The sequence below is a fragment of the Cnephaeus nilssonii genome (genome assembly GCF_951640355.1).
Source record: "Cnephaeus nilssonii genome assembly, chromosome: 12".
Taxonomy (NCBI): Eukaryota; Metazoa; Chordata; class Mammalia; order Chiroptera; family Vespertilionidae; genus Cnephaeus; species Cnephaeus nilssonii.
Genome location: NC_137083.1, coordinates 30,715,431 through 30,743,005, shown reverse-complemented (window position 1 = coordinate 30,743,005; position 27,575 = coordinate 30,715,431). Strand labels below are relative to the sequence as shown.

Genomic DNA, 27,575 nt, shown 5'->3' with positions numbered 1-27,575 from the left:
GACCACCAGGAGGCAGATCCTGCGTTGAGCATCTGCCCCCTGGTGGTGGTCAGTGCGTCCTCATAGCAACCGGTTGACCAGTTGCTTAGGCTTTTATATATATAGATAGATACAGACAGTCCCCAGGTTACGTCGGACTTGACATATGTCGTTTCATGGTTATGTCGCCATCTCCCATTTATTTATAAAAAAGAAAAAGTTCCGTCATTTCGACGTATGTACATATGTGCTTTATTTATTTTTTTTATTACTTATTTACCACAAGTAAAGGTCAGGAATTGTTATCTTTCTTTTAATTTTTTTTTACTGTTTCACTTCATTACTGCTGTGTATGTACTCCATGTGAGTGACGTAGGTGCTTGTGTAGGTGGGTTCTGACTTACAGCGAAAATCGCATTACGTGGCACCATAGGGATGGATCTCCGATGTAACCCAAGGATCTACTGTATGTGTTTCTGCCTTAGGTTTCCCAATAATTGCTCATTCCACATTGCTAACTAAATTGAAAATGTACATCACAACATAGAAGTTATGAAATTTTTCAGGATAATGAAAGTGACCCAAATATCTCTACTATCATCTTTGTTTGCTTTATATGGTTGAAAGAGTTTTAAACACCAAATTCAAGATGCTGGAAGGGAAGAATGGATTGGAAGAGGGATACTTTAGAGTTTTCAGCTGTATCTGTAGAGTTTTATTACTTTAAAAACATCTAAATTTGTCTGAATGCTAAGATTTCTGTATTTTTGTAATATTACCTAGGTTAAATAAGTTTTGTAAATAGTTTTAAAAGATTTTTACTAATTTAATGTTTAACTACTAAGACATTCTTTTTTGCAATTCTTTTTCTTTTTTTCTAAAAAGATTAAAATACAGCATTGGATCCCTTTCTCCTATTACTACAAATATCCTGAAAAAGTCTGAACCAAAAGAAAAGCTAGAATTGCAACCTATTTCTCAGAGAAACTTCAGGGAAAATAATGTACAGGTAATCAAGCGGAGTTGTCTATATAAAGAAACCCAGCAACCTGAAGAGAAGCTTGTGTTTATTTCAGAGCACATCCCTAACCCGTCAAATGAATTGAGAGGACTTGATGAGAAAACAAATCAATGTTCCACGTTAAATCCAGCTGAAAATGACATAAGACAAAATTTTACACATCTATTTCCAGGTAAAAACGGACAGGGTTGCATTCTTGATATTTCTAAACATAAATTAATTATAAATGAAAACAACTTGGAAGAAGTAAGGACAGATCATTGTCTGTGTAGGCTACAGACATCTATACAAGTTTCTAATTTCAATATAGATAATAGTGCATCTCAACCAAAACAAAAATCAGATGCTGTGCTTTTTCCAGCAAAGGATCTGAAGGAAAAGGACCTTCGTTTAATATGTCATGATTATGGTCTGTCAGCAATGAACAGTTCACAGGAGCACCGAACTCTTCAGGCAAACACTTCATCCCAAAGTTGTCTTGGGGAACCCAATGAATGTGACATCAAGAATATGGATAGCTTACCTTCTGGTAAAATCTGTCGGAAAGTGAAAATATTATTACGAAGAAATAAAAAAGAAAATCTGGAACCAAATGTGGATTTAGATAAGAAAAGAACTGAGTGTCTTATTACACAAGAGGAAAACAGAATTTGTAGTTCACAATCTCTACTAGACTTATTTCAGACTAGTGAAGAGACATCAGAATTTTTGGGTTTCACAAACTACACCGAAAATGGTGGAATCTGTGATGGTTTTGATATTTGGAGGGAGGATGATTCAAATCTGTCATCAATGTTTTCCTCTTTCCCTTCAAATTCTACATTTACTGGCTTTTAGATTAAAAAATACATAAATTCAAAAGGGATAAAGATCATACTGAAATTTTTATAAATGTGTATAAAAATTCTTAGGTTTTTTTGTGAGTTTTTTTTTTTTTGCCAACTTTGTTTACAGAACCAAATGTAAATGTTAACAATAAAGGTGATATTTACATTTTTCTACAGAATTGAATACCTATTATAGAAAAATTGTAGAGTAAATTTGCGACTCATCTTTACTGTGTTCATAATTGTTTCATAAGAATATGGTAAGTGCTTTATGACGTTGAAAACTAGTGTCAAGTGAACTATCGAGAATATAAAAATGTAGCATTATTGCCTAGTTGCAATGGCTCAGTGGTTGAGTGTCTACCTATGAACCAGGAGGTCACAGTTTGATTCCCTGTCAGGGAAGATGCCCAGGTTGTAGCTTGATCCCCTGTAGGGGGTGTGCAGGAGGCAGCCAATCTAGTATTCTCTCATCATTAATGTTTCTCTCTCTCCCTCTCTGAAATCAATAAAAATATATTAAAAACAAAAAATAGAGTCCCATGATAACATGGCTGTAAATCAGGAGTTGCTCAGATGGGAAGCAGAAATTTCTAGAAGGTCACAAGACTAATGACAAATACGGCCACTCCTGCTTCCACCTACTGGTTCCCAGACTTATATATTCTCTTGGCAGAGACATAGCACCATATAAATGTTTTGGACATCCTAGATTATATTCCATCCTCAAAAATATCACCTTCGAGGGTTGCTACAGCTGTGCTAACAGCTATTACAATACTCTGCCATTCAGGCAGCTTCTGGGTGACAGTATGTCGTAAGACCTATGGATCACCTGATCATGAAACCACTCCCACACCTTTTTTGTGATTTCAATCCCCTAGTGAAACAAAATTATGTATGATGCCATGCCAGTGAATCAAACCATCTATCTGTAAACCCTCAAAAAGTGAAGTGAGGAAGAAAGACAAACTCACATCTGGAATACGCCTGTTACTATACCTAGTATAATCAACTTGTCTGGTTGGTCTTCTCACAGGATTGTGCCATATCAAGAACTCAGTGTTGGTCTCTGTTTCTGGCAGGGTGGACAATTGGCAATGGCAGAAACACTAGATCAGCTTCAGTGAATAGGAGCCCATGCTATAGAGCCCATACACAACTTACATCCCTGCCAACATCATCCTTTTGCTCATGTACCCATTGTGCCAACTTTTGGGTGGTGATAATGTGTGATATGAAGATACTCTTCATGGCCGTTCCCCACGTGCCTCTACCCCTTGTATTCAACCTTTCAATCGTTCTCTTCCCAAACGCCTTAACAGCCAGTCAAGTAATTTCTCCCTGCCCATGAGTCCACAAATACTCTAAACCTAGGCCACTTCTCTTTGCTTACAAAGGGGATGACTAGGTACACCACTTGAAGCTCTGCCCATTGGGAAGATTTCCCCTTGTGACTGGTTACCAAAGCCACCCCTGAGTGCAGCTAGGAGGCAGTTGCCATCTATTTTCAACTTGCACCCACGGAAGCAACTAATTCATGAACCAAGTCTGGGTTTTTACTCTTCATGGCCCATATACCTGGAGGTGTGACCTAAGAGAGAGGACCTAGGGAAAAATCCCAAATGAAATGAGGAAGCAGGATCTGATATCACAGGCAGATGCTAGGTCCTCTCACCAGAGCCTGCACCTTATGGCAGGAAAACCCCTGCCTTGGTTGTAGAGGTCATTGACTGGCTAGAACCAGATCATTCCAAAATGGAGGAAATACCAAAGACCTGACCCCAAAGCTCATTGTACCATCATTATAATGAAAACTGACATCGCAAGTAGAAGTGGGGGCCAAGTGGGTGGTGAACACCATGACACTTCCTCAATGGACCATATTAGGAACTCTGCTCCCGACCTGAAGGTGGAGACAAAATTTGGTGCCACAAAGTTCAAAAACCTGGAACTGACTGACCATGTGCGCAACTCACTTGCAAGTTGGCCCACATTCACTCAGATGCGTACTTCTGCCTCTTTCACAGAGGCAATGGCAGAAACACTAGGTAGGCTTTGGTGAATAGGAGCCCATGCTTTGTGTCTACTTGAATAAAACTTGATTTTGTTCTCCAAATCATTCTTGAAATCTTTCCTCTATGAGTCCAACCTGGAGGTCACCTGATATGAGAAAGTTCCTGGATTGTGTTGGGACAGGGCCAGCTCCCAGCTCTGAACAGGTCTGGTGACACAACAGCGATGGATGACAAGGGGGTCTGTGCTGCCTGCTCATGCAATTCCCTTGAACCTTCTGGTCCTGCTCTTGCCCAAGCTTGGATATACCAATCCTATCTGACAATGGCTTCTTGTTGCACCTGCCCAATGTTACGAATTAGAAGATCTGACAGAACCCCAGCTCATGATTGGCATTTGTGACCATATGATGGTTTTTGCTCCATAGTCAGGTGCTCCATCTGCCACACATCAAAAAAAAATATATATATACACACACACACACACACACACACACACACACACACACACACACATAATTCGCCACTAAAGATGTCATGGCTTTAAAACCCCAAAGCCTCAGCTGTGATTTCCCCATTGGGGTTTGCCATAAGTTATAGTTTTCCTACCTCGGATACCTCTAGAACCTTTGAACCTGCCTGGTGTGGCTGCAGAGCCCTTTTCTGCTCACAGCTGGCAGCATTCAGCAAAGCAGTACCCCCAGTTGAAACACTGCTGCTACAATCTGAAAAGGCCTACCAGGAATTATGCTTCCTTCATGATTGGGAAGCTCAGGATGCAATCATTTGTCTTTTGGTGGGATTTCCTGGCATGCTCCTGACCACTGAATCTAAAACTGATACTGATGGGGCAGGTCCCTGAATCTTTTTTTTTTTTTTTAAGATTTTTTAAAAATTGATTTTTAGAGAGCAACATCAATGTGAGAACAAAACATGGATCAGCTGCCTCCTGCATGCCCCCTACTGAAGATCAAGCCCAAAATCTTGGCATGTGCCCTGACCAGGAATTGAACCAGCAACTGTTCATTGCCCAACCAACTGACCTACACCAGTCAGGACCTGAATCTTAGGGTATATCTTTCACCCTTTAGAGAACATGTCTTATCAAAGTTTCCAATGTGCTAGTAGCTTCCTGCTCATATGGTCTGATGAATATGATGTCATCAGTATAATGGGTTAAAGTGATATTCTCCATGGCATCCTCTTCAAATTATAACAGGAAAAGAAAGAATCCTACCTAATAATAGACAAATATGCAAATTGACTGTACCTTTGCCACGCCCAAGCCACGCCCACCAGCCAATCAGGACGAGTATGCAAATTACCCCAACAAAGATGGCGGCTAATTTGCATATCAAGACAGCATAGAAAGAAGCCAAGAGCTGCAGAAGGGAGCAAAGCTGTGGAGAAGCAAGCAAGCCGGGGGGGGGGGGGGGGCGGGAGGAGAAGGGAGGAGCGGAGGCGGGGCCGGGGGAGAAGGGAAAAGCGGGCAGGCTGGTGGAGAAGGCGGGGTGGGGGAGAAGGGAGCAGCGCAGGCGGGGCCGGGGGAGAAGGGAGGAGCCGAGGCAGGGCCAGGGGAGAAGGAAGAAGAGCGGGCGGGTTGGCGGAGAAGGGAGAAAAGCAGGGGGGCTGGCAGAGAAGGCGGGGCGGGGGACAAGGGAGGAGAGCAGGCAGGGCGGGGTAGAGTGCAGCAGGAAACCCTATTGCAGGATTTTTCCTGCAACGGGAACGCTAGTGTATACTATAATCTTTTCCCTATGAGTGCAAATGGTTTCTCATCCTTTTTTTTCTGACAGGGATGAAAAATGATGCATCTGCCAAATAAATGGCTGTATATCAGGTACCTGAGGCCGTGTTCATTTCTAACTTTTTAAAAAATCCTCACCCAAGGATATGTGTTCCCCGCCCCCCCCCCCCCCCATGTTCATTTTTAATAAAAAAGACCACATCTGGCATTGCAACTGCAGTTGAGGCTACTACTTAATGCAGTTTGTGGTCGTCTACTGTCATTCTTTATGACCATATGCGATTATGATGGGAATTAACCATTTTCTGGATATTTAACAGGGGTAGTAATTCCTCCATCACCACCACAAAATACTACCACCACCACCACCATGACCCCAGGTTAAGGTATTGTTTTCGATTTATTGTTTGGCTAAGGGAATAGAGGCAGTTTTAGAGGTTCCCACCTGGTGTCTTTTTTTTTTTCTTCCTTCCTCCCCCCCCCCCCCCCCCCGCCCCATTATAATTCTTGCCCTGTAGGCCAGGGAAATAATGTGGGGGATTTTATGAAGCACTAAGCATTTCTCTTCTAATAATACTTTCAGAGGCTGTGAGTGAAACCTTGGTCAGGACTTCATTTATTACCTAGCTCTCAGATGCCCCCACTATATAATAGGTGCTTTGGGTCCCAGGTACCAGTGTCAATTCAGACTCTGCATCCAACAAATATTTGGGTGTTTCCCTCTCCCGGGTGCCCAGTTACTGAAGTAAATCGAGGGAGGTCCCTTTGCAGAAGGATTGGGGGAATCATTACCACGTGTACTTGACCTGTATTGCAGGGTCCTTCTCCTGGGAAGATGGGCTTTTCTTTTAGTCAGATTTCTGGTTGCAAACCTGACTAAAGTCTGAAAACCAAACAAGAGATCATGACTTCTTATTGGAGCAACTGCTCTCAGCGTCCAGAGGATGATTTATTTTAATGGCACATAATCAGTAATTCCCTTGTTGGTTGTCTTATCTATTTTGCTCCTAAAGGGACTGTGTTCTCTTAACCAATTCCACAACTCACTGAGAATCAGGATTTCTTTGGCTGCCTCTTCAACCTTGCCAATTAAAACTACGTGTACCTGGCAAGATAATGGCCAGAAGAGCACTACGTCAAAGAGATCCAAAGGAGACTAGTGGACCTCACTATATAATGCGCCTCAATATAATAAAGACTATATATGACAAGCTCGCAGCTTGGGTCCATGATGTAGGGGATGAAGGTAAAGGGCTATTCCAGGCCTTAGTTCTAATTCTCTTTTATAGTGACTATTATGGAATCTTCTGCATCAAGGTATAAAGTGTACTGTTGGAAACTTGTAGCCCTTATTCAGGCTACAATTACATGTCATATATAGAATTCTTAAGTGTGTCATTATTTGGAGATTTGGGGAAATATCTTTGAAATTGACAATAAGTGAGATGTGGCTACCAAAATATGATAGAATGTTCTCATAGGCAAGAATTTAGGTCAAGGGAAAGGAATCCCTCTCTACTGTTTGCTTGTGAAACCATGCCTAAGTTGTACTTAATTCTGGATACCACACTTTAGCTGGGACATTGACACACTGGAGTTTTTTTTCAAATCATCATGATGGCGAAGGAACCTGAAACCATGTCGCATGAGGCAGGAGTGGTAATTGTGTGGACAATTATGTTATTACTGTCTTATCTTCAAGAGTTATTAACATTTGAAATTTTTAAAAAATGGAATAAGCAGACGAAAAAGTGGAGTATTCCAAGTCTGGTTTTCAGATACAGGTTTGAGGCAGACAGATATTAGAGAAAGGACAAAAACATCCTGTAGAGTTTGGATAAATCCAACATATCCTTCAAGTGCCTGTGCAGACCTTCAGGAGGTCCTCCCTGCCTCCCCCTGGCTAAGTTAATGACTCCCCTCCAGCATCATCTGGATGCTTTTCACCTGTTACCTATAAGACAGTGTTTACTCGACTGTGTCTGAGAACAGGTGCCTCCTAAACCAGTGTTGTTCCTGATTGTGTTCCCTGAGCTTAGTCAACTGCCGGGCATATAGTAGGTCCTTTATACTTATTGGGTAATTAACTTACCATGAATAATTGAAGGTATAATTCCCTGACAACTATTAAAATTGTGGGAAACATTAATATGGTTCTTTGTGGACGATGTGGATGGATACTGGCTTCCGCAGCAGCGCGGTTGGATAACCTCGGTGCCAAGAGGCCTGCCAACGATGACCTCTCTTGCTTTTGCCCTTTTCCTCCCTCCTGCCTTCACGCTGCAGAAGACCTCACGGTCACGAGGTCGCAACCATCCGCTCCGCGGTGGCGATGAGCGGGACGCCGGCGAGAACTACATTTCCCAGTGACATGCGCGCGTCCCTGCCCGCGCGCGGCGGGGCGAGTGCACCGGGCGCTCGCTCCCCGCAGAGCGCTCACCGCCCGCCGGAGCCTTTGCCAGGCGATGGGGTGGGAGGCGCTAGAAGCCACTTAGCTACAGCCAACCGCCCAATGCAGCACTCGCAGGCTCCCCCCGCCAGCGGAAGCTCCCGGGGAGCACAATGCAGCACTGAGGCAGCACCGCGGCGGAGGCTGCAGCGCCACGGCCGCCACAGCACCGGCCGGGGCTGGGAGGAGGCGGCCCGGGCGAGCCGGGGGGCGCTGGGCGAGGAGGGTCGGACCAGCGGATCCGGCATGAGGAGCTGAGCGTCTCCAGCGAGGGGGCTGACGGCAGCACCATGCAGGCGGCGGCCGCTGCGTCCGTGCCCATCTTGCTGCTCTGCGCCCTGGGGACCTGCCCCTGGGTGCGCGGCGGCCGGGCAGGTAAGTTCGCCACCCTCTGTGGCTCAGGGACGGACCGTTTGCCGGGAATCTCTGCAGCCCTCCGGCGCCCTGCAAAGGGGCATCCCCATTTCCCGAGTGCGCGGGGAGATTTTTTTTTTTATTGGGAAAAGTGGAGCAAAAATACGTGTGGGGGCGCGCGGATGCATTAGAAGCCTTTGGTCAAATGTCTGTTTTTCTTTTGAAGAGGAGGCAGGCGGAGGAAGGATGGGAAAGGGGTGCCACTCTGCTTCTGGGCCCCTCTCCTGGATGCGCTCGGAGGAGCGGGTCCAAGGCTCTCCGATTGGTGTCTGCGTCCTTCCCCGATGGGGTCCGGGAGGGACCGGGAGGTGGAATTGTCAGAGGGGAGGGGTCGGGCCGCGGGACCGACGATTGCGAGTCAGGGTCATTATTTTCGCGTTTTCTTCCTATTCCCTCCTTCTCCCCTTCCTGCCCGGAGGAGACGCCTCCTTGACCGAGCTGGAGAGGAGGAACGAAAACCGCTTCCTGGAGCGCCAGAGCATCGTGCCACTCCGGCTCCTCTATCGCTCCGGCGACGAAGACGAAACCGGGCACGACGCGCTCACCACGCGGGTGCGGGGCGACCCCGGCGGCGCTCAGGTGAGAGGCGCGGTCCCGGGGGTGGTCCTCCGCGCTGCCCAGCCCACCCCACCCGCGACTCTGCTTCTGCTCTCGGTTGCCCTGGAGATGAAATGAGCGCAATCCTACTAGTCTTAGGTGAAATGAGCGCAATCCTACTAGTCCAGCAGGGCGCTCCCTGTTAAAAAAAAAAAAAAAAAAAAAAAGAAATAAAAAGAACAGGAAGGGGGGACAAAACCCCCCGAACAACCCCAGGCCAGGGACTGCGCTTAAGAGGACTTTGTGCAGTATGCCTCCAGCAGTGTGGCTACTGAGCGAAAGGGCGGGAGACCCTCTCTCTCCTCTCAAGGAAAAGCAAAAAGCCATGTTTGGGCCAGAAGGGATGTGATATTTGGGCAGGACTCGCATCATTGTTATTGTGGTGGTGGTTTTAATGCTAAGAGAAGACTTCTAAGTGATTTAAACCACAACTGGTGCTGTAGAAAATTGGAAAAACCAACCTAGACATCCCTAACTAAACTCAAGCCATAAAAAGAACCTAAACTGAGGGCTTCTCCCCTTGCTCAGTATGTGGACCCCGGAGATGTGTCCAGTCACCCCCACTTTCTAGAAAAGGCGTCGCCCTCCCCGCTTCCTTCGTTGGTTGCAGCCTTCTTGGTGTAATTAGGGCCATGGTATTTATTGGGCATTTGTAAATTATGATTTTAAAAAATCCAAGTTTACCAGTTACCTGCATTGGGATTAATATTGCACATCCACAGGTATGCCTGAAAATGATTTTGCACTTTCTGGTGAATTTCAGTAAAGATCTGGGGCTCTGTAAACATTTTTTGAATTCATATACATCATTCTGGCAACCAGTTCACCTACCTGTAAAGTGCATATTAAGACAGAACTTGTTCATATAGTTGAAATTTTGTAAACTTAACTAAAGCAAACTTACAATTTGTATGTGTAAAATATGTAAAAATAGAAAAATACCTACTAGTCTAGCAGGGCGCTCCCTGTTCAAAAAAAGGAAAAGAAAAAAAGAAAAAGAAAAAGCACATTTAAATTTGCATTTGTAGCCAAATGTTAAAATTTTAATATAAGTGAAGAATTAATTTAAAGGGCTACAATAATAGTTGTCAAAGTTAGATTACTGTAGTAAAAAAAATCTAATATGCCAAGCCTTTAATGAAAGATTCCTTGATTTGAATTAATGTTTGGTAAGTGCCCATTTTTCTTTTTCATTTTAACTTGTTTCCATAGTAAAACTGAAGAAGCAGGGAGCACTGTCTTATTTTTCAATAAGTTAGAATAATTTCTGTGGAGGAATAAATTGTAAACACACACAAAAGTAGAATATTGTAATGAACCCCGCTTTGACAATTAGCAACATATTAATTACCAATTAATCAATTCAATTATCCATCTTCTTTTACCTATATCCTACCTATTTTCTTCCCCTCCTTGTATTATTTTGAAGCAAAGCATAGCATTTCATTTATTAAAAGTTCACTATGCATTTCTAAGAGATAAGGATTCTTTAAAAAATGTAACCATATACTATCTAACATAGAAATATATTAAATATGTAAATATGTCCAAATGTATATAAATATATTAAGTAAATATATATTCACATAATACATACATGTTTATGTTTGTTTGTTTGATCCAGAACCCAAATAATGTCTTTCGACTGCAATTAGTGTGTTTTGTTTTGTTTTGAAGTCTCTTTACTACATGGTTTCCCCTGTATTTTTTTGGTTTGTTTTTCCTTGCAATGTATTCACTGAAGACCTGGGGTCTTTCATCCTGTAGAGTTTCCTACAGTGTGAATTTTTGCTGATAGAGCCAGTGCTTTAATACAAATCACCAAGCCTTTCTCAGAGAGCAAGGGAGACGGAAGGAAGCAGAGATGCAGACAGAGAGACGTGCAGGACGGAGCCTGGGAGTGCTGTCTCTGCCTCAGTTGGGCCTGTGGGCAGGCAGGAACCCTGCCCTTCTCCGTGTTGGTGAAAGACCAGCACTTTGGAAAACAGGCCAGCCCTCCTCCTTTTCTCCCATTTATGGAGCTCCACTTCTGCAGGTTTTTTGTTCCTAGGCCTCTCCACTTGGGGCAGAAGATACCCTGGGCCCCTGCAGTTTCTGCTTTCTACAGCAATAAACCTCACAATTGAAAAGAATGACTCTGCCTTCGGTGAGGGGTGAATGAATTGGTAGGATTTAGGTTAAACGCACCAATAGATGACTAATCCAAGTCAGAAATGCAAGTGAAGATACTGTCTTGTCATCAAAGTAGTTATCACAGGAAATCATGTCAGTGCCTGGCACGGTGTGAAGTATACACAGCACATCTGGCTGGATGTCCGGATCACCTGGGGAGCCGGTGCAGCTTTCCCTGCTCCTGAAACCCTACTTAGAAATCACTGAATCGAGGACTGAGTTGGGCGGAGTTGTGAAGACCTACTTGCCATATGCCAACTTTTCCGACAATTAGGAAACCAGGGAGTTTTCTTGCATTGTGGCATTTCTAGTTTCCTAAGACCTGTGATTTGACCTGAAAACATAAGGTGATTGTATGTGGCCCTTGGTATTTCTTTGGTAATTAAGTAGATATAATTTATGGCATCTTAGCCACCCTTAGATATTTTTAGCAACTTCCTTTCTACTTTAGAAATAAAATTAGGATGATTTTCTGTTAGCTCACAAAACACATATTCATTTGTTGGTTTGTTTATTTAAAGGCATTTATTTACTTGAGCCTCTTCTGTGTACCAACTTTTGTGCAAGGCCCTGGGAATTTAAAGAGAAAAGAGCCCAGCCAGTGTGGTTCAGTGGTTGAGTATTGACCCATGAACCAAGAAGTCCCTGGTTGGATTCCTGGTTAGGGCACATGCCTGGGCTGTGGGTTTCATCCCCACAGCCCAGGCATGCAGGAGGCGTGCAGGAGGCAGCATATCAATGTTTCTCTCGTCCATGTTTCTATCTCTCTCTCCTTCTCTCTTCCTCTCTCTCTAAAAAAAATCAATAAAAACATATTAAAGAGAAAAGACACATTTTTCGCCTTTAAGGGATGTAGAGACACGTAAGAAAATGGATGAGTGAATAGCAGTTACATTCTGCCCTTCTGTGTGATTTTCTGGAGGTGGTCCCAGAAAACTGGCAGCAGAGAAGACCTATTATTTAACCCAGGGAGCAGTCAGGATGGACTTTTTGGGGGAGGTGCAGTGTGAGCTCTGTTTTGAGACTAGGAATTGGCCAGATTAAAGGGAAGAGACAGGAACATGAAACCCAAGGGGCAGCAAGTACATAGGCACATGGAGTCAGGGCACATTTTTGTTAACCGCAAATAGTTAAGATTTAGGGACAGATGATACAAAACAGGAAAGCAGAGAGATGCTGCAGCACCTTTATGATCTGCTGAAGAATTTGGACTTGGTCCTAAAGGCAATCTAAGATTTTCATAAGGAGAGTTAATTGACCAGATTTGTGTTATCATGGGATAATCTTAATTGTTAGAAATGAATAGTTTTAATTTCAAAGAGTCAGTGAATGGGTTTATTTACTTTAATTAATAGATAAATGCCAATTCGCATACTCATTAAGCTTCACAGAAACTTAGTTTCCAAGTAGACTGAAAATACTGTAGAAATGAATTAATATTTATAAAGCACTTAGAACAATGTTGGGCATGTTGTAAATACTATGAGTTTTTGCTAAATAACAAACTCTCTCAGGCTTCTTGAGTACTATTTAGTTTTGTGGCATCACTTTAGTGCAAAAAAAATGATGCCAAAAAATCATCACCCAAAAAATAAAATAAAAAATCATCCAAGTTTAACACATTCCCAGGAGTAATTTACAGATTACTCAAATTTGCATAAGTAAGTGGAAACTAAGAGTGCTAGAGATGGAAGAGACCTTAAAGGTCATCTCCACTAAGACAGGAATTATCTCTCACCAGATAAGATCAAGCCATTGACCCAGAGTAAGGAAACCAGCCATGTATTACTTAAATTTCAGAAAGCTCACAGAACTGTGATAGTATAACACACCTCAATTTTACCCTTAATGTACCCTTTTCTTTTTTTTTTCAGTTTTTATCACTAAATGGAGCAGAACACATATTTTGGGGAGAAATTTACATTTTCGTTTTGTGGAAATACTGGCAATTTTGTGTGAAATAATAATTCTGTTGGTATGAGTCCACATTGCAAAATATTTCTTTATTACATGGACAGTTACTTGAATGGATGCTTTATTTTTATCCCAAGTGGGATAATACCAAAAGCTTATTATGCCAGAAAGTCCTGGAAATGATAGTCAATGACATAATATTTGCTGTGGGTAACCTTGCTTTCCTCCAGGTTGTCTACCTAGTCTGAAGTAATTTCAGTCTTGTAAAATAGCACTCAACTCTAATACTCAAAATACTCAGTGTCATGTCTTCTCACTTGAAATTATTTGTGCTGAAGGAATTGTATGTTTGCAGATAAACAAACAGAACATATTTTTAACGGGACACCCATATGAGCAAGATATCACCTACTGAGTCTTACTGATGATTTGATACTGATATTCACGAAATTGCTATCTTTAAGATTAAGCACCTTAATGGTTACTCCTTGTTTGCTAGCCATGTGTGACAGATTTCTGTAGAAAGATTACTTGGTGATTTATTTTGTTGTGTGGTCACCCTATAAATGTTCAATAATTTGTTTTTCACCCAGTAATTGCCTGTCTCCACAAATAGCAGAATTTATTTTTGTCAGAAGACTTTGTTGTTGGCGAATAGATGGGCAACTTATTTCTCTGTCCCTTTCCCTGGACAGTGTTTCAGCTTCTCAAGTAGTCGGTTAGGTGACAAGAACATAGACCTACAATTGGTCATAGTTTTGATCATCAGTAATGAATGGGGAAAGTGCAAGATGGCAGCAAAATGGCAAGCAGTGGGAATGCTCCCTTTTTATGATTTTACTTCTACATATGCCTAAGCACCAATGAGCTGTACTTAAAATTGTGCTGTTTCACTTGGGAGCTCTGAGTCAGCTTGATGGTAAATTGTCTGCAGTACTGCTTCCCTGGCGGAAAAGGGCTCCTAGGATTACAGTTTTAGAAGTATTTTGCAAGGAGAGCACAAACCTTGTTTTTTCTTAATGTGCATTTGTTAAACCTAAGTAGCTCAATATTGATAAAAGGAAGGAGACGTTTCTTAGTTCATTTCTATTCCCCTACCAATTAAATAGGTAAGAGAAAATGAAACTCAGAATTGTAGGAGTTTCCCTTAAATCTTGTTTTTACTTTATGAGGTTCCCAATTTGTATATATTTCTTTTGGGCATCTTTGAAATTCTGCCTAATGATTTTACTGTGCACAAAAAGAGCCTGTCTTTCATAGGTGCTTTATAGCTACACATGGAAAATTTAGTCTAAGAGCTTAGGGGTTGATAATTATTTTTTTTAGTTTTACTTGCTTTCTTATATTTCAAAGAATGCCAAGTGTTTTGTCATTTTTAATGATTAAGTCCCCTCCTAAAAGTCCATGACCTGGGGCTGGCTTTATTGTCATGACACTGAGAGTGAACCTATAAGGTCTTCCATGGGGCTCAGATAGGTCCACATTTATCATTAGGTCCATGGATAAGCCCCAAAGAGAAAAAGAATGTTAATACAAGGAGGAGGAAGAGCTGAAGAAGAGGAAGAAACCTTGAGGGGAGAAGAGTGAGTAGGAGGAAGGAAAGAGAATTCAGGAAAATAAATAAATACAGTAGTGTTATCATATGTTCTAGTATGTACTAAAATATTTAATCTGCGGTAACTTATACGGTTACTTTTTATGTGCCAAATGATTTTCTGAGTACTTGATGTACATAAACTCATTGCATCCTCACAGGAATCATGTGACAGGTAATGCTTGTTAGCTGCACAATCACAGAGCTGGTAGGTGGCTGAGAGGCCACTTGAACCCAGGCACTTCAGCTCCACTGCGCTGCCTGTGTGCTTAACCACGGTGCTAAACTGGCCGATGGTAGGAGACCACCAACATTTTCTTAGATGTCCTTCAGTGACCCTGGGGTCAAAGATTTCTTCCATCTGCCCCATTGGAACTATTTATTTCATTCAGTGCTTGAAAATGTTTGTTAAACGTATGTAGTAGAGAAGAAAGCTTGCGGGACACAGCAGGGATGCTTCCTTGCTGCTAAGGAACGAGAATGGAAGATAGAATGAGACTTAACATTGAAAAGATGAGAAACTTCTCTTGGAGGAAGTGTGTTTGTTTGGAACTGGATGTGTACACTGATTATTAGAACTGTTGTAAATCAAAGGTTTTAGTATTCACCAGTCAACACCAAAAATTCATATGTTCTTTTTAGTAAAACACTTTCTGTAAAACAGAAACCTCAAGTGCTAAAGAAGGATCCATATTCATACGATCTTCTTCAAAGGAAAAGGTACAAAGTATCTTTTTTGTCTTCACAAAACAAGTAGCTCCAGGGTCCCAGGGCCAGGTTGACGCCATGTTTAGCACGTGTTCTGTTCATGTCTGGAAATGGATCTCATGTCTGCTGCTATCTCGCATGTTCGTTTTAAGCACGTGGAAAGGTCTGCATCCATATCTAGATGGCAGCGAAGAGTATCTGCACTCTGGATGTTTGTTGGAGTTTAATGTGCCGGAAATTCACTTAAAAGAAACTAATTAAGGAGAATTATCTTCTTTTCCTCCATAGTGTCCTGACCTCACCTCCAGAGATCCTGGGTGGGGGTGTTTTTAAAAGTCTCCCCAGTGGATTCCAATTTGTACCCAGGGTTGAGAAGCTCTGGGTGTTCTTCAGATTTAAGAGATTTTTTTTTTTTTCTTAAGTCTCTTTGGATTTGAGTTAGTTACAAGAGAGTTTGGTATCCGAATTGGTATCAGTCTTCTCAGTCACTTCCTTGACCTCTTCAGTTATCTACCAGGCTTTTTCTAAAGGATATTTTGAAGGACATTGTACAAAATATTCCCGAGTAACCAGTTACAGTATTAACTGAAGTCTTGGAAAACATCACACATGATGTCTCATCAGGACCAAGAGGAGAGATTTGTCCTGTAACTGTGTTTCCTCCTTTGAGTTGGATGCCCAACATTTAGAGGCAGATTGTGCCCTCCTGCAAAGGGAAAGGCACAGCGTGAGTTTTCAGAGCAGCTTCCCGACTCTCTCATCAGCGTGCCCCTTCTCATCGTCCCCATTTCAGCTCAGAAGTCATCTGGGATATCTCGATTCATGAGATTTATCGGTCGTGGAAGTCTCAGATCTGTGCACGTTATGATATGCTCTTTATACTTTGCTTAAAATAAACATTCAGGATAAAAGAAAAGTAATCTCCGAGAGGTTTCCTCTGTCCATTTTTCTAAAGTAGTCCCGCCTCACCCCCGCCTTATTATATCCACTTGACTCTGTTGTCTTCTAACACTTGTTAGCATTTGACATTCTTTTTAATGATTGGTTTGTTTATTGCCTTTCTTCCAGTATGCCATCACTAGAATGTATAAACTATGAGAATAGTGATCTTGTCTCTTTAGTCACAACACATCTCCATTGCCTAGAACACTGTGTCAGTGTTCAGTAAATATTTATTGAATTAAAGAATTTTTCCCTCCCCTCCAGTTTCCTCATTTACTTAAAATTTTTATTTTATCTTGTAATTATTCATATAAACAACCTGAAATTCCTTTTGGAACATGGTAGGGTTCCAAATAGATAAATGCCTGGATAATTTTAGTCTTTTAAAATATTGAATTTATAGACACCTTTGATAATTATAATTATCACATAATTGAATAGAGTTCAGTGTGCTGTATTTTAAAATATATATATATATATTTCTTGTTGCCAGAGGGGAGGGAGATTGGGGACTGGTGAAAAAGGTGAAGGGATTAAGAAGTATAAATTAGTAATTACAGAATAGTCACAGGCTTGTAAATTATAGCATAGGGAAAAGAGTCAATAATATTATAACAACTATGTATGGTGCCAGGTGAGTACTTGAAGTATTGGGGGGAACATTATAAAGTAAATGAATGTCTAGCCACTATGCTGCACACCTGAAACTAACAAAACAAAACTGAATGTAGACTGCAATTAAAATTACAAAAAAATTAAAATTAAAAAATTTATATATAAAAACTGATTTTATACTTCTAGATGTTTCTTACTTCTGATTTCATCATTTGAGTTGCTTTTAAGATATAAATCTGTTTTTCCACAGCACAGACTATTATATGTAATTTCATCTTGAAAATAAAATTTTAAAAATGCTGTATTATAATCCAGAAATATCAGCAATTTTAACTGGAAAGAGAAAGAATAAAAAACTTAATCCTTTACCTGCCCCACTCCCCACCCCTGCTCAACAGTCTATTTGTTGTTTGTATTGAAGAAAATTTTCAGAATCATGTTTATCAATCAGCAAGGGTAAATAAATATTTTTCTTTTCCTTTTTAAAAATTAATTTTGTACCAGGGGATTTTTAGGATTTAGCAATGGTTGCCCTTTTGTTGTATTTTTTGGCCCAAATAAAGAACAATAGATAACTCTTTGAAGATGGGAAATCAATGATGCTTCCCCAGACAGGCCTCAAGGGCTCACATTTTGCCAGTAGTTTTAGACTTTTCTACCCAAGGCAGAATTAGAATAAAAATGGGGAAGAATATTGATGCTGAGATACTGAGAATTCTCATTTAATTTAATTTCTGAGGTAAGTTTAGCATGATGTTCTTAGAGTTCTTAATGATCTTGCATAGACAATGTTCTCTCATATTTAATGAAGGAAAATACTATTAATTCATAACTTAACCAGTTTAATATGAAATCTACTTGAGGTCATCGATTAATGAGTTGTTTAGGACATTTCTTTAAAAAAATTTTTTTTATCTTCCAATTACAGTGACGTACTATATTATATTAGCTTCGAGTATATAACCCAGTGATTGGGTATTTATATTACTTACAAAGTGATTACCCTGATAAATCTAGTGCCTATCTGATACCATGCATAGTTTTTACAATATTATTGACTGTACTCCCTATATCCCCTTGACCATTCTAAAAAAAACTATCAATTTGTACTTCATCCCTTCACTTTTTTCACCCATCTCCCTAACTCCTCTCCCATATGGCAACCGTCAAAATGTTCTCTGTATCTATGAGTCTGTTCCTGTTCTGCTTATTTGTTTATTTATTTATTTATTTATTTATTTATTTATTAATATTCCACATATAAGTGAAATCATGTGGTATTTGTCTTTCTCTGTCTGACTTATTTCACTGAGCACAATACCCTCTAGATCCATCCACATTGTTGCAGATGGCAAGATTTCATTCCTTTTTATGTTTGAGTCATATTCCATTGTATAATATATATACTACTACTTCTTTATTCATTTAACTATTTAATTTTTTTTTTATTAATCCTCATTGGAGGATATTTTTTCCATTGATTTTTAGAGAGAGTGGAAGGGAGAGAGGAAGGGGTGAGAGAGACAGTGTACACTGGATTGTACACTCGAAGCTAATGTAATATTAAAAGACAGAGAAACATTGATGTGAGAGAGACACATTGAATGGTTGCCTCCATATGCACCCCAGCCAGGGCCGGGATGGAACCTGCAACCCAGGTACATGCCTTTGACAGGGAATTGAACCCGCTTGGACTGATGCTTTAACCACTGAACAAACCAGCTAGAGCTCATTTATCTATTGATGGACACTTAGGTTGCTTCCATATCTTGGCTATTATAAATAACTAGAGGCCCGATACACGGATTCGTGCACTGGTGGGGTCCCTCAGCCTGGCCTGTGGACATCCCCCAAGGGGTCCCAGATTGCAAGAGGGCACAGGCCAGGCCAAGAGACCCCATTGATGCACAATTGGGGCCGGGGAGGGACCGCGGGAAAGCTCCAGGGTGCGTCTGGCCCGTCTCACCCAGTCCTGATTGGCTGGACTCCAGCCCCCTGGTGGTCAGTGCGTGTCATAGCAACTGGTCGAATGGTCGAATGAACAGTCGGACACTTAGCATATTAGGCTTTTATTATATAGGATGCTGCAATCAACATATGGTGCATATATTTTTTTGATTTAGTGTTTTAGGTTTCTTTAGATAAATACCCAGAAATGGAATTGCTGGGTCCTTCTTTGTCTCTTGTTATAACCTTTGTTTTAAAGTCTGTTTTGTCTGGTTAGGACATTTCTTAAATGTTCTGATTGTGAAATTATGAAGTATGCAGTTATCATAGGATGATGGGGTGTAAACATTATTTTATGTTTACTTATTGGACAGAAAAACATTGAGTGAAGGCATGCATCCTCATCTTCATCTTTATTTCTTCCCAGCATTGAACACAGAGCCTTGTACATAGCAAGTGCTCAACAAACCTATGTTGACTGAATGGAATCACTGATGCCATGACTTATAGAGCCTTGTTCCATTCTTATACCCCCAGATCCCTGTTGTCATATCAGGTTTTTTTCTCCATTATTTCTTTTCTCTTTACCTCTTTCTTTCCTCCTCTCTCTGTATAGATCTGTCACTTTCCTGTTGCTTCTTTCCATTTGTCATTTTCCAGGGAATTCAGCCTTGCTCTGTTCACTTTCCCTATGACCCCACTCTATTTCTGTCGAGTGCCTCTTTTTCTCTTAGCAACTACAGTAAAAAACAAGTCCCTGAAAGGTTATTTACACTCAGTGTTAGGAACCATCTCTGCTGCCCGGTGCTGGACTTAACTTATTTTGGGATTTGAAAAATGTGTTATAGTTCAACAAGCTTTACATTTAACTACTTACCATTAAGCCTGTGTGTGTGTGTGTTTCTTTTTCCAGTTTATTTCTTTTGTTCCCCTTAAATTGTCTCTATTCATTCTCTTCTTTGGGTGTGGATTCAAATGTCCCTTCTGCTCTTCACTGCCGGACTAATTGCCTTTCTAAAACAATTCTCCTGTTCTCATTGCTCATAACCCCCTAGATTTAAACACTGAGTTATGTACTCACTCGATCCTCCACCCTGTTGAGCATGTCACTTCCTCTCAAAGTCTTCCAGACTGATCCATTGCCAGTTGCTACAGGATTCAGACACAGTATTAAGGAATGATGAGGCACTTTTACAGGTATATTGAAAGTAAAACTTGCCTCATAGGCCTGTCATAAAGTCATCCCCACTTATGTGTGTGTTAGTGTGGGTTGGGAGGTGGGGATTAAAGCACTGATAACTTGGGTGTGTCAACAGAAGGTTTCCCCGTGAGATAGACAGTTATTCCTATCCACCATCGTTTGTTTACTGCTTAGCACTGTGCCTGAAGCATAGTGGATGCTCAGCAAATATTTATGGTCTGCCTCTGTTTGAGTTTTCTGTCTCAGAGATGCAGAAAAAATGTTCTGTGAGCATTTATGTTACGGATTTTATATACTGTTGATGTATTTTCAACACTTAAGAGTATTTCTTTCCTCTGGATTACTTGTCTTTTGTTGGGATGGGTTTGAGAGGAGGATGGGCCTCCTTATCTCTGACCTCTTTCTTCCTCTTCCCCCTCATACATTCTGGCCCGCCCAGCAGAACTACCCTGGCTGTAGTAGTCCCAGGCTCTGGGAGAATCCCATCACCTTGAGCATCTGAACTGAAATAGCTGTTCTCTTGCCTCAGGTTTAAGGCAGTGCTTATTAGGAAAGGCAGGGCCATGATGACAAGGAGAGGGAACACTGGAGAAAGAGGTGGGAACTCAGACAGTGATTGGTTCACTGTCATTTTACCGCATAAAGCCACCTTGCTGTCTCTTGGCTGCCTTAATCACTGTGACAAAATCATTCGTGTTAGTTTATAGCCCTGTCTCTCCCAACAAAAATAAGTCCAAGCTATTCAACCTTTGTGTGTGACTTTATTCACCAGATTTTGCCATTTGCTGCCTAGAGCTGTATTTTCTTTAAGACAATGATGTGTGTCTTCTCGGAGAGTGACAGACAATATTTTTGATGGATCTGAACTCATATGACATGGAGTTCAGCCAAGGAGTTCCCTTGATATTTGTTCTCGGAGTTTTGATTTTTTTTCTTTAACTGTAGTTTTAAACTGAGGATATATCCTCTTTTTTTTTTTTTTGGTAGACAAGTTTCAGGTACATCTTGTCTAATGTTTTATTTTTTTCAATTTACCACTCTTTTAGAGGCTAACAAGTTAATATAAAATATTTTACTCTCTTTGTTTCTTAGGTGGTAGATGTTACCCATACAGAACTGTGACTCCATGAAATCTCCATGCCTCTAAAAGCTCTGCACATCTAATTGAAACCAGAAAGAACAGCCCTAGAGAACAATCCCTTTAGAATAAGTAGAGACCACAGGGAAGGATGGCTCTCTGGGCTGTTTTGAAGCATATACCTGTTAGTGTGAATGAAGGATCTGAAAGTAGGTTTAAGATCAGAAAAGAAAATAAGGGCTTGTGGTGTAGGGCAATTCCATCAAAATGTTAAGATCCAGTAACTGGCCCACATAAATTAACCATTTTCACGACTCCAGCTGACCTAGTATAATCTCAAGAATAAATTTATTCATATTTAAAAATATGTTTTTATTCATTTCAGAGAGGAAGGGAGAGGGAGAGAGAGAGATAGAAACATCAGTGATGAGAGAGAATCCTCAATCTGCTGCCTCCTGCACACCCCTACTGGGATCGAGCCCACAACCCAGGCATATGCCCTTGACCGGGAATCAAGCTGTGATCTCCTAGTTTATAGGTCAATGCTCAACCACTGAGCCATGTCGGCTGGGCCATATTTTAATTATACATAATATAGTTTTTATAAGAGCTTTATTGAAATATAATTTGCATATCATAGAATTTACCTATTTAACAAGAGTCTACAATTCAGTTTATGAGTATATTCAAACAGTTGTACAATCACCACCACCACAATCAAGTTTAAAACATTTCCATCACCTCGAAAAAGAAACCTCATACGCATTCCCCAAACTCTCTCCCATACTGCCTACCCCCAAACCTAGCCCTAGACAGCCACAAATCTACTTTCTGTCCCTATAGACTTGCCTCTTCTAGACATTTCATACACAGGAGTCCTATACTATGTGTTCTTTTGTGACTGGCTTTTTCCATTTAGCATAATGCTCTCATGGTTCATTCATGTTGTAGTATGTGTTATTACTTCATTCCTTTTTATTGCTAAACTAGAGGCCCGGTGCACGAAATTCATGCACGGTGTGTGTGTGTGTGTGTGTGTGTGTGTGTGTGTCCCCCTCAGCCTAGCCTGCACCCTCTCCAAAATCTGGGATCCCTCTCACAATCCAGGACTGTTGGCTCCCAACCACTTTCCTACCTGCCTGACTGATTGTCCCTGCTTCTGCTTGCCAGCCTGATCACCCCCTAACCACTCCCCTGCCAGCCTGATTGACACCTAAATGCTCCCCAGCTGGCCCAATTGCTCCTAACTGCCCTCCCTGCCAGCCTGGTTGCCCCTATTTGCCCCCCTCTGCAGGCCTGGTCACCCCTAACTGTCCTCCCCTGCAGGCCTGGTTGCCCCCAACTGACCTCCCCTGCTGGCCTGGTCACCCCTAACTTCCCTCCCTTGCCAACTTGGTCGCCCTTAACTGCCCACCCCTGCCGGCCTGGTCACCCCTAACTGCCCTCTCCTGCCAGCCTGGTCACCCCTAACTGACCTCCCATGCAGGCCTGTTCACTCCCAACTGCCCTCCCCTACAGCCCTGTTTGCTCTTAACTGCCCTACCCTGCAGGCATGGTTCCCCCCAACTGCCCTCCCCTGCAGGTCTGATTGCCCACAACTGCCCTCCCCTGCCGGCCATCTTGTGGCAGCCATCTTGTGTCCACATGGGGGCGGCCATTTTGTGTGTTGGAGTGATGGTCATTTGCATATTACCTCTTTATTATATAGGATGATATTCCATTTTCCATTCATTTTGATGAACATTTTCTCCCCTTTTGGGGAATTATGCATAATGCTTTTATGAATATTTGTACAAAAGTTTTTGTGTGAACATATGAAAATATGCACACACCAAAGATCAAAGCAAATCATCATGAAACAATACTTTTATCCTTAATACATGCAGCAGTATACTTTTCACTCTACTCTGTTTTTTGTCATGTTCTAACAAATTCTGGCCAGCCCTAACCGGTTTGGCTCAATGGATAGAGCATCGACCTGGGAACTGAAAAGTCCCAGGTTTGATTCTGGTCAAGGGCATGTACCTTGGTTGTGGGCACATCGCCAGTAGGAGGTGAGCAGGAGGCAGCTGATCAATGTTTCTCTCTCATCGATGTTTCTGACTCTCTATTCCTCTCCCTTCCTCTCTGTAAAAAAATCAATAAAATGTATTTAAAAAAAAATTCTGTCCATGGTACACTTAAGTGGTTTCAGAGCCTTGTAATAGATCATGATCTGACCTACAGATTTAAAAACTGTCCTACAGGATTCCGGACAGACGAGCCTAATACCTTTGAGCAGCTCTGGGAAAAGGTTTTAGAAGGTTGAGTCAATGTGTGCTTGCTGGAGCTTTCATCCATTAATTTTTGTTTCTCGTGTTTTTACTGGCAATAGTGACATCTCTATGCTTGTATTACTCATTTCACCCCCCCCCCCTTTTTAACAATATATTTTTATTGATTTCAGAGAAGAAGGGAGAAGGAGAGAGATAAAAACATCAATGATGAGAGAGAATTACTGATTGGTTGCCTCCTGCACGCCCCCCCCCCCCCCCACTGGGGCTGGAGCCTGCAACCTGAGCGTGTGCCCTGACTAGAAGTCAATCTGTGACCTTCCGGTTCATAGGTCGATGCTCAACCATGGGGCCACACAGGCTGGGCCTTTCCTCTTTTTTATACTCAACCAAGGATATTTTTATTGATTTGAGAGAGAGAGAGGAAGGAAGAAAGGGAGAGAGAGAGACAGAGAGAGAAACATTGATGTGAGAGAGAAGCATCTATCAGTTGCCCCCCATGTGCACCCCGACTGGGGATTGAACCCTCAACCTAGGTATGTGTCCTGACCAGGAATCAACCCACAACCTTTTGGTGTACAGGACGATGCTCCAACCAACTGAACCACCCAGCCAGGGCAGTATTACTCATCCCTTAGTTGTTATGTGGCATCAATGAAATCAACCATGCAAAGATGCTTGTGGACAAAAATTTTTTTTTATAATTGTAAAAAGTTTATGTTTTGAAATAGTTTAAGTTAACAAAAAAGTAGAGAGAATAATGTGACAGACACTCTTATACTCACCATCCAGGTCAACAAAATTTAGTAGTTCTTTTTTTTTTTTAAGGACATAACTTTATAGATTGAGTTGATACTTTCCTTCCTTTCATTTCCCCTCCCTTCCCAGAGGAAATTACCTTGCAATTGGTGTCATTTCGCCTGGCTTTCTTTTCATACTTTTACTACATAAATATTTCCATAAACAATTTAACTGTTTTGTGTGTATTTTTAAATATACATATTTGGTATCATATAGATCCTTTTGCCACTTCTCAACTTTGATTTTCAATCTCTTATCAAAATTTATGTTGATACAGGTAAAATAATTGAGTTCATCCTTTTTTATTGCTACCTGGCTTTCTGTTTCATAAACCTACCATTTATTTATTTTCTCTTTAATGACATTTATAGACTGTTTCCAATTTTTTTGCTCTTATGAGCAGTGTATGCCATTGATATATACATGTATTTCTGTGGGGTATGCATTTGGAAGTGAAATTGTTGGCTCTTAGGGTTCGTATCTTTTCAGTTTTTTTACATATTGCCACACAGTACAGTGAAATAACCACCAGCAATGCATGAGGATTTCTGTGCAGAGCCACCTTCAGCAGCATTTAGAATCATAAGACTGTTAAATGTGTAACAATATTGCGTGTGTGAAATGGTGTTTCGTTATTTTACTTTCCATTTTTATGATGACTAATAAGATAGAGCGCCTTTGGGGACCATGTTTCTTCTCTGAATGACCTCATCACATACTTTGCCCATTTTTCTGGTGGGATATTTGTCTTTTTCTTATTGATTTACAGGAGTTTTAAATATGTTATGGGTTCTTTTCTATTATTAGTTATCTCTGTTACAAATGCTTTTTAAAAATTTTGTGGCTTACCTATTCATTCCCCTGGTATCATTTGTTGTGACAGATTATAAAAAGTTTTTGATGTTATCCATACCGACCCTTTCCTTCATGATTCTTTGCATGTTTGTGTATTACATTACTATTCTAGAATCTACTATAGTTTTATAATGTCTTAATTTTTAGTAAATCAAATCCCTGGTGCAGTATTCTTCTTTAAAAAGTATCATAGGATAATGATTAAGAGTTAGAAGACTTGGAATGAGACTTCATTGATTCAAAGCCCACCTTTTGCCCCTAGCTAACTGTGTGAACTTGATGCACAATTAACTTCTCTAATCCTGAGTTTTTACACCAATAAAATGCAATAAGAATAGTACCCAGAGGGGAAATGGAGACATTTGTAATAGTGTCAACAATTCAAATAAAGTAAAAAAAAAAAATGAATAGTACCCAGTTCAGACATTATTGTGAGGATTGAAGGAGATAATACACACAAAGCTTATAGCTGAGCATAGTAAGAGCTCAATGAATATTAGCTCTTTTGGTTTTTTTAGCTTTCATTATTATAATTTCTTGGTATAAAACTGGTGTATATTTTTTTCTATACATAAATCACTGGAATCCTCTGAGAGCCATGATTCACATAAAATGTTCCAGGAAGCAGAACAATTTGGACTCTGGTGCTAATTCTGAGTTCCAACTTTGTTCTCACTGTATTCTTTCCAGGAATTTAGCAAACCAAAAGTTATTCTTGTCCCCTTCTCCCCACCCCATCATATTAGTTCAGGTATCAGGTGGGATTTACTTTTAAAAAAATGGAATGAGTAATCATGCAGTTCCTTTACTTTGGGATGGGAGATATCTCTGGATGAGCTGAAACCTCATAGTCTATAGTCTGAATAGGGCTGCTCCCCGCAGTGGAGTGAGGGGAGGAAGGAGAGCAGGTTTCCAAGAGGGTAAGAGGCAGCTAGGTAAAAGGTTGGACTCATAGTTCCCAAACTAGGCTGAGTTTAGAATCTATATTTTTAACTGGATTAGAGAATAAAGTGTTCTATTTTAACATCTTGTTTTAGTTTCTTTTTTAAAAAAACATGTTTTATCTGAAGAACTTCAAAATGTAGAACTCTAAAGGAACAGACATTTGAGGAAGAAAGGGCTCCCCAAATTTTATAGAATGTAGCAGTTATAATAACCAAGTCCATTCCTCTTCCATGAAAACTAAGATTGCCTTGCATTTGAAATATATTTAGTATAACAATATTGATTTTAAATGCAGTTTTTATAACAGCTTTATTGAGATATGGTTTATGTGCCATAGAGTTCATGCTTTTAAAGTGTATAATTCAGCGGTTTTTAGCATAGCTTTTAATAAAACATTTAGTCATGCTTAATTCTCTTTCCCTTTCTGTTTTGATCTTCACTTTTTATCATTCTGCTGTTTTGGGTCCCATTGTAAACTAGCTGTGATCATGAGTTCCTTTGCTCAGTGTCTTCCTGACACAGCTCTGGGCCCAGCATTCCGATTTAGCCTTTGGCTCAACGGAAGAACTTCCATTTTCTTGCAGTGAATTCCCATATTTAATAAATATTTCAACACTTGATCAATCAAGCATGTGTTCCTGAATCTCCAACAGTTTTCAACAAACAGTCTTTCCAGAATCTGTTATTCTAAAATTAATTGTTTGTGTTATTTCTCTTCCTCAAGAAATAATTAGGTTAGAAGACATCCGTCTGCTTTTATTTTAGCATCAGATGCTCACTGCAGAAAGTGTGAGGAAGAGAGGAGCTCCAAGTGCAGATATTATTGTTGCTGGGGTGTTAGTGGGGTGTCTGTGTGTCTGTGTGGAGAGTCTTTGCAGAACATCCCATCTTCATAGAGCCACTGGGTCAGTGTCATCCTCACATTCACTTGAAAAAGCTGTACTTGTCTCTGCACTTTCTGGCCCTTGTGCAGTTGGGTATTTTAGTTATGCTAGAGCTATTAATCATGCCTTTTTATAGCTCCTGTACTCTGCAGCGTGTTTTCACTAGAACTAAAGGTTCTTGATTTCTCGTTTTGTCATCCTGTCTTTGAGTAATGAGGGAACCGAGAAGATTGCAAATATTTAATGGACTTTGATTCTTGTACCTTTTCTTAAGAAGTTTAAACTTGCCAGTTTTGCAATTAAGATTTTCTCATTGGTTCTTTTATTTTTCAGATGAAGGTTCAATAACTGTTTTGGGTGACATTAACATTGTGTGTGTGTGTGTGTGTATGTATGTTCGAATTATTTCCTGTGATTTGAGTTGTGAATTGACATTTAAAGTTTTTAAAAAATATACTAGGTGTACCAGTTAATAATGCGGATTTTTTCAATAGATGGAGTTACACATATGTTGATATATATATATATATATATATATATATATATATATATATATACACATATATATCCTACATAATAAAAAGGTAATATGCAAAT

The 27,575-nt window shown here is 40.7% G+C and overlaps 2 protein-coding genes across 18 annotated transcripts in view; both read left to right on the top strand.

The window, feature by feature from the left end:
• Positions 1-5,101, top strand: part of DBF4 (DBF4-CDC7 kinase regulatory subunit) — a 28,437-nt gene extending 23,336 nt beyond the window's left edge. For all 3 annotated transcript variants that reach the window (XM_079785968.1, XM_079785967.1, XM_079785969.1), the window contains one exon: positions 865-5,101. In XM_079785968.1, coding sequence (XP_079642094.1) covers positions 865-1,837 — 973 coding nt within the window. In that variant the 3' untranslated portion in view covers positions 1,838-5,101. The remainder of the gene's footprint in view (positions 1-864) is intronic.
• A 3,064-nt stretch (positions 5,102-8,165) lies between these two features.
• Positions 8,166-27,575, top strand: part of ADAM22 (ADAM metallopeptidase domain 22) — a gene marked incomplete at its 3' end in the record, with an annotated part of 173,280 nt that continues 153,870 nt past the window's right edge. For 11 of the 15 annotated variants that reach the window (XR_013814270.1, XR_013814271.1, XM_079785608.1 and 8 more), the window contains exons 1-2: positions 8,250-8,413; positions 8,871-9,031. Coding sequence is in view for 13 of the 15 variants with exons in the window: in XM_079785608.1 (XP_079641734.1) it covers positions 8,329-8,413; positions 8,871-9,031 (246 nt within the window). Of the gene's footprint in view, positions 8,414-8,870; positions 9,032-27,575 lie in introns of all 15 variants that reach the window. The other 4 variants (XM_079785618.1, XM_079785616.1, XM_079785607.1 and 1 more) reach the window with 2 other exon arrangements.